This window comes from Mirounga angustirostris, unplaced genomic scaffold, assembly GCF_029215605.1.
Source record: "Mirounga angustirostris isolate CCGP_5_RB_7025 unplaced genomic scaffold, mMirAng1.0.hap1 SCAF_9, whole genome shotgun sequence".
Classification (NCBI taxonomy): Eukaryota; Metazoa; Chordata; class Mammalia; order Carnivora; family Phocidae; genus Mirounga; species Mirounga angustirostris.
The window spans coordinates 26,586,331-26,593,791 of NW_026991717.1; the positions used below are offsets into that span (position 1 = coordinate 26,586,331).

The 7,461-nt window shown below is 44.7% G+C and overlaps 1 protein-coding gene across 2 annotated transcripts in view; it reads right to left on the reverse strand.

Moving 5' to 3' along the window:
• Positions 1 to 6,993, reverse strand: part of GABRB3 (gamma-aminobutyric acid type A receptor subunit beta3) — a 228,883-nt gene extending 221,890 nt beyond the window's left edge. The window contains exons 1-3 of one of the 2 annotated variants that reach the window (XM_045901866.1): positions 6,187 to 6,322; positions 5,966 to 6,057; positions 5,675 to 5,742 (exon numbers count right to left, since the gene is read on the reverse strand). In XM_045901866.1, the coding sequence (XP_045757822.1) occupies positions 5,675 to 5,742; positions 5,966 to 6,057; positions 6,187 to 6,266 (240 nt within the window). In that variant the 5' untranslated portion in view covers positions 6,267 to 6,322. Of the gene's footprint in view, positions 1 to 5,674; positions 5,743 to 5,965; positions 6,058 to 6,186; positions 6,323 to 6,913 lie in introns of those variants that run through there. The other variant, XM_045901867.1, reaches the window with a different exon arrangement.
• Positions 6,994 to 7,461: the final 468 nt, after the last annotated feature.

Below are 7,461 nucleotides of genomic sequence, written 5' to 3' on the forward strand. Positions count from 1 at the left end.
CCATGGACCTTACCCCTGGAGTGCCTTCCATGTAAGCAGTTTTCCAACCCCAACTGGGTCAGAGAAACACTTTTTCCTTTCTGCTGAGTCATCCCCCAGCTTACTTTATAATAAGAGCATTACCACATTTCCAACCTTTAAAATGCTAATAACAATTGATATGCAAACTTTAAATATGGCCCAAGCCTCCAGAAAAAAATCAGTAAAGGATAGCTTTCTACTGTGTATTTGTGTAGCTGTGATAGTCTACCACGATTTTCTCTATAGAGAAGTGTGATACCACTTCGGAATCCATTCTGTAGGCATGCTATGGGCATCTGGAAAGCCTGCAACTGATTTACTGAATGTTAAGTGATTTGCCTAAGGCTAGATGTTCCCATAGACTTGGAAATAGAACCAAAAACTCCAAACCCATTAGGCTCTTTTCAGCACACTACCTGGACTCCTGGGATTCAGCTCTTCCTTTACCTGAGATTCTAGCACGGTGTTGGACACTATACTCTAGTTCAGCATTCTCTATTGGCAAAGAAACCTCTAGACTCTGAAAGGTGGTGGGGGGGAGGGATTGATTAACATAAATTTGATCAAAAATCCCTCAAAGCTGAATTCTCCAGACCTCAGATCCCAGCTCACTCTAGCCAAAATGACCTTCTCCTCTTTCCTACTCTTTCTGAAGAAAGGAAAGACAAACTGATAGTGCAAATGTCTGTATGTGTGTGTATGCATGGTTTTGTACACGAGTGAGACTGTATCCATTTTACAGTGATACAGCTCCAAAGCTGCTTCTTGTGATGTGCCAAAACTATGTTATGTACAATACTTATTTTACATCTAGACACTTTTTTAAAAAGTGGATTTTATAATAAGAAAATGCAACAAATGAAGAAGGAATACAATAGAACTAGAATAATGGATGAATATACACCTCATAACAACTAAAGATACACATTATATATTACCTAAAAGGAACTCAAGACCAAAAAAAAGACAATTTATGATTTACATGGATGATATCAGAAAAAAAATAATCCTGTAGCTACATTTTTGTTAGGACTGAGTTAATTTTAATGGACTAAGTATAAATTAATAACAAAGTACAAGATAAAGCATAGAAGTTACTATTAATACTACTAGCATTTGAATCTAGTTTTCTATCCTCAATACTTTAAAGTTAATTAAGTAAAAATTAAATATGTATAGCTTCTTCTCTGAATTAATAAATCAAACAATGGCTTATTCTAATCAAATTTAAAAAAAACCATGAGTACTTTAAAATATTGTTTTCATTTTTAAATTTATTTTTAAGAGTTATAGAACTACTTCATTCTCTGAGTAAAAATACTGTTTTGAAAATAAAATTTTCTAATTGTTTTACATCTTTAATATTTCTTTGTTTCCTACACTTTCAATAATTTTCCTCCATTTATTCATCTCCCCATCTAAATATTCAACACATGCTTTTATACATGAGGACCAATGCTTAAGCATCAGAATTATAACAAATGTATACAAAAATTTTCCGTGAACAGTGTTCTTTCACATATACAATGTCACTTAAATATATAAACTAAATCTAAATAATTAACCATGCATAATCTTAAAATATTATATGAAATCTTAAAACAAAAGCTAAGAGAAACAATGGAAGTTATATAAGACAAAATGGTTTTCATTTGACTGCTGTCGAGTCAGCTAATTATTAAAAAGGTGCATGAAAAGAAGAATTGGAAGATTAGGAAAAATGGAAATGTAGAATATCTCTATTCTTCATGATACAAGTTATAGCAAAATAATGTTAAATATTGAAATACTCAATTTCATTCTTAGACTGTCTCTACAAAATACCAAAAAGCATGATGTACACATGTATATATACAAATATATTCATTTATTTATTTGAGGACAGAGGTCTTCTTTGGAAGTACCATCTGTAGGCACTCCCAGTAGATAAAGACTGTGCTTTCCAACTATTTAAAGAGAAAAGTACCAATATTACTATTATGCAGTGTATGTTATTCTTTACAATCACCCCCAAAAGTTCATGAACATGCACATATCTTCTCCACCTTGAGATACAAATGCTTTATGTATTCTTATTTGAAACACTGGTAAGTTTTTATTTCACTAAATAAATGTTTTCAAAAATATATCTATGAAAACCCAAGAAGAAAATTTCAAGGAATGAAACTTCCATGATCATTTATCCTTAATTTTCTTTTAAGTTTTGCTTCTACTGCAACATCCTCACGCCTCTATCTAAATTTACATTTTAGCCAAAAGATTCATCTGAAGCCACATCTCAAATCATGTCAGTCACATGCTTAAAACATTTACGGGGCTCCTTATTTCTTGACAATTAGCATCTGAAATTGGCATGGCAGAGAAGAACCTAAGTGAACAGGAGTTTGTACTACTTTTCCAATTTCACCTTTTGATCTCCCCTTCATAATCTCCTATCCTGCTTATCTATCCATCCATACCTTTGCCATTTTCTTCCCTAACCCACAACACCCTCCTCCATCTATGCCACTTACACATGAAACCTTCCATGTCAGAAATAATCTTTCTCCCTCTTCCCAATATCAGCCCCCACCCCCTCCTTCCCTCTCTCTCTTCTGTGTGCTCCTTTCTTTTGTTCCTCTAATGGGACTGACTACACCCTACTTTTTGTTAACAACCATTTGTTACAACCTCTAATAGCTACAATACTCTTAAAGCAAGACCATTTCTTATTTAGTTTCATTACTTCACAAAACTTAGTTTTGTGTGACCAGTAAGGTGATTAAGGAAGTTCATAAATGGAATTTATTATTTTTAAGCAACATGATTGAAGGATGGTTCTAATCTTGTGCTTGCATTTCTCTGTTCTTTCCTTATGAAATATGACCTCCAAAATTATGCTTAACCATTGCTATTCAAAGTGTCTTTAATAATAGGTCAAGGGGAGCCTGGGTGGTGTAGTTGGGTCAGGTATCACACACTTGGTTTCAGCTCAGCTCCTGATCTCAGAGTCGAGGGATAGAGCCCCACATCAGCTCCTGTGCTCAGTAGCAAAGTCTGCTTGGGATTCTCTCTCCCCTCTCCTTCTGCCCCTCCCCATGCATGTGTGCAAATGCATGCTCACTCTCTCAAATAAATAAATAAATCTTTAAAAAATAGGTCAAATATCATAACCATAATTGTGAGCAAATATGTGAAGGGAAATCATATTTTTCTAGCATAAAATTTTACTCAGTCCACTCGAAGATATTTCAAATGTGAGGCAGTCCCATCTGTCCAATAGCTTTCAATCTCCAATCCTATCAATTCTTAAATTTGTTTACAATGAATATATGTTTAGAGAGCCACAAAATTACCATTATGAGAACACAAAAAAATAGTATACTATCGTATGTTGTGCATAATTATTGGCTTTGGGATATAAACTAAAAGATTATTCAGTATAATGGCTTGTATCTTCAATTTGTCTTTCTATTATTTGGGTCCACAGAAAATTGGGACACTTCAATTCACAGTGCATGAATTAGGCAACTATTGCTGAAGTTTTCAAAGGTACCAAGTATCAGCATGATGACAACTGGATAACTATTCTTAAAAATTAACTCAAAGAAAATGTGCAGTGCTGTACAAGAACGCATTCTCCTTATTTACCTGGTTGTTTTAATATTGTATAGAGTTCTTAAAGGACCACATCAATGTATCTTCTATTTCATTTGACATCCAATATACATATTTTTATATAATAATCCACTAAATATGCAATAATCTTCTGTGAAGAATTCTCTCTAAAGAATGTGAAATTCTCAATTAAGAAAATCACATATTATGTCAACTTGTTCCCTTAAGATCATAAAGCATACCGTTTGGACAGGATTATTTTTACAAGATTATAAAAAAAGTAAAACATATGTAATGTTAATTTTGAATGTTACGTATGTGATATCCCTTCTGTGTTTCTTACTAACACTTTTATTATTATAATGCCTTGTACAAAAATGTCCGAGGTGATATACTGAAAGAAAAGTACATGACTTGGGGCGCCTGGGTGGCTCAGTTGGTTAAGCGACTGCCTTTGGCTCAGGTCATGATCCCGGAGTCCTGGGATCGAGTCCCCCATCAGGCTCCCTGCTCAGCAGGGAGTCTGCTTCTCCCTCTGACCCTCCCCCCTCTCATGCTCGCGCTATCTCATTCTCTCTCTCAAATAAATAAATAAATCTTAAAAAAAAATTTAAAAAAAGTGCATGACTTTGAAATCATGTATTATAATTTTAAAACTTTAGATTGAGTGAAAATTTGATGAAATTAATTTTGTGTGGTCAAAGATTTCTTCCTACAAAATCCACAGTAGTATATATTTTAAATATATCTTGCTAAACAGTCTATTTAAAATAGTAGTTTTAATTTATTTGTAAATGTACCTATTTCTATAATTAATTGCGATGTTTCTCAAAATACTGTCCACAAAATACTTGCTTCAAAAAAGTGTGAAGCACTAGTTTTAAATGCAGGGACCCCAAGATTCCACTCCAGGGCTGGATCAGAATCTCTTGGAGTGAGGAACCTGGGAGTATGCATTTAAAACAAGTTTGCTCAGGTGACTCTGATATACACCAGACTTGAGAAACCTATAGGGTCTATCTGAAACCATGCCTCATTATATTCTCAATGTTATGTTGGAAAGAAAAGTCGCCAAATGGTTTTTCCCAAAAAACATTGTTTCCAAATGTTCATTCTTACAATTTCTAAAGTGCCACTCAACAGAAAATTAAGTCTGTTTCCAAATCCCAGGATATTTCAGCTCAATTAACAAATGAAAGGGGTTATTTTTCTTCTTATACCCTGTTGTCCTAAAGTGTCCTGAGCAAAAAAGCCTATGGTACCCACTTCGCACCTCGGGACACGAACCTCTGCTTTCCACACGTTACAATATTGAATCACGACAGCATGAAACATAGCTCTAAGTGACACTGGGCTCACTAGCCTTCTACTCTCCTGGCAGAGCGGCCCCTTCCGAGAGCCCGCCTGCGGCCCAGGCCCTCCCGTTCTCAGAGCCGCCAGAGCTCCGTCAGCACCTCCGACAGCGACTGGCGGAGCGGGGTTCCGGGATTCACTGCCAAATAAATTGACTTTAGAGAACCCACTGAGACAGAGGAAACTGACTGGAAACACCCTAGAATACACAGACCACTGCCACTGGTCCTCTTCAGCTGCCAACATCTCTTTCCAAAAGACAACAAAGGAAACCGTAAGTACCTCTTACCTAGAATATGAGCCACCCTCACAACTCGCCTCTCTTCCCCGGCTCCCCAGCGCCTGTTGCTAAGGAGGCGAGACGGCACTTGGGAAACCTCAGGACCAGGTGACAAACCGCTGGAGGAGCTGGGAGCACGAGGGCTGCGGCGAAAGCCGAGCGCTAGGCCGGCCCAGGACCCCTTCCTTCCGCAGGAAGGGTGCGCCCTCCTCACAGCACCGACGCCAGCGACGCCCCGACGCCCCCAGCGCACACCGGGCGCATGGAGCGAGCCGCACGCGCTGGGGGCTGGCTCCCGGAGAGCCGCTCCCTCTGTGGGCCAGGGAAGCTCGGCCCCGTCAGAGGAGGCCTCTGGCCCAGTACTGTGGGCCCAGACAGTGGAGCAGGGGCTCGGGGACAGCCCTGGGGAGGGCCGGCACTCACCATGTTGACTTCGGAAACCATGTCTATGCTGGCGATGTCGATGTTCATCCCCACGCAGACGGGGGGACCTGCGGGAAGAGCACGACACACTGATCAGCCAAGCTCGGGCACGGGGTGCGGGTGGCTCTGAGGATAGGGGTGCCTACCCGAGGAGTGGGAGCAAGGGAAATGCCCTCCACCCCCCCCTACTCCGCCGCAGCTCGACTTAAGCACCTTCCTCCTCCCTCCTCCACCCAGGCCGCCAGCGCGGTGGGTCGCGCTTCCCGCAGCGGCCGCGCACACCCCGCTTACCCCCGAAGTCGGGTCTTAGGCGAATGTCGTAGCCTTTCAACAGCTTGTCCACCGTCTCCTTCACAAAGGACATGTTCCCGGGATCGTTCACGCTGGGGGAGGGCGCAAGGGGTACAGATAGGAGGGTCAGGCGGCTGCTCACCCGCCAGCGCCCGGCGCGCACAGCCGCGCGCCCTGCCCGCCGCCCGGCCCGCTTCCCGTCAACCCACCCGCGACCCTACCTCTGGGCGCAGCACACCACCGCCACCAGCACTGGGGCCGAGAAAATGCCGAAAAGCCTTCCTCCCGCAAAGCCCCACATCCCTCCGCCGCGCCCCGGCACGGGGGAGGGGGCGCCCCGCCGCCGTCGCGACCCGCAGCCGGGGCTGCTCCTGCTGCTGCCGCCGCCGCCGCCGCGCTGGCCCCGAGCGGAGGAGGGAGGAGGGGGAGGGGGAGGGGAGGAGGGGGAGGAGCGGGCCCGGGGAGAGGAGGAGCCGCGGGCTGGGGAGCGGAGGGAGGGGGAGGAGGCAAGGCGAGCCGGAGGCGGAGCCGGCTGCGCCGCTCACCCTGGCCTCCCCCGCACTCTCCGCGGCCGGTGGCCCAGGCCCTCTGCGCTCCCTCCCGCCCCCGCGGCTGCGGAGCGGGACCTGGAGCCCGGCTGGGGACAGCAAGCTGGAGCCGCGACTGCGCGGCAGGAAGCAGGGCCGGGCTCGGCAGCGAAACCAGCTCCGCCGCGCTCCCTGGGACCGGGCGAAGGAGGGGACCGACGGCGACACGGGCAGAGGCGGTGAGGGAAACGCTATCGGCTTCCCCCCCGCCCCTTTCCTGGACCCGACCCCCTCTACGACCCCAGGCCAGCTGCGACACAGGCCGAAAGCCAGTGGGTGAAGTACAGTGCCTGTGCCCACGGGACTGCGCGCTACAGCGTCCAGATAGAGGCTGCGGGTCGGGGGGAAACCCCCACCTCACCTGCGGGGCTCAGAGCCTTGAGTCCCCAGGGTCCAGGAGAGCCAGATGGGCAGCAAGAGAGCCGGGAGCCTGGAGCACATGGCGTTGCTCCTCCGACCTAATCTGGGTGGGATCCGCTCTCCCCCACAGCCACTGAGCATTCAAACAGCGACGCGGGGATCCCCGCCCCTGCCCCCACCCATGGGCTTTCCCGCCTGACCCATGATCCAGCCCCTCGCATGGCGGCCCGATTAATTATTTATGCTCTGTAAGACCATTTAAAAAAATCGGCTCATTAAACTATTCCTCTCAGTCTCACCTCCGAACATTTCATACGAGCACTGGGCCCTACCTGCTCACGTAAATACATTTATAATGAATGGTAAAGAGAGGCCTGATTATGTGCACCTTATCAGTAAACTGGAGTCTAAATCAGACCTGGAGACCCTGGACTGTCATTCCAGCGCTGGGAAAATAACTTGCTTTTTCTGGTGCAGCGTGGAGCTGTCCGTGGTTCTTATAAAGCCAGGAAACTCCTTTTCCCTAGGATAGGCTTCAATCCTTTGGTT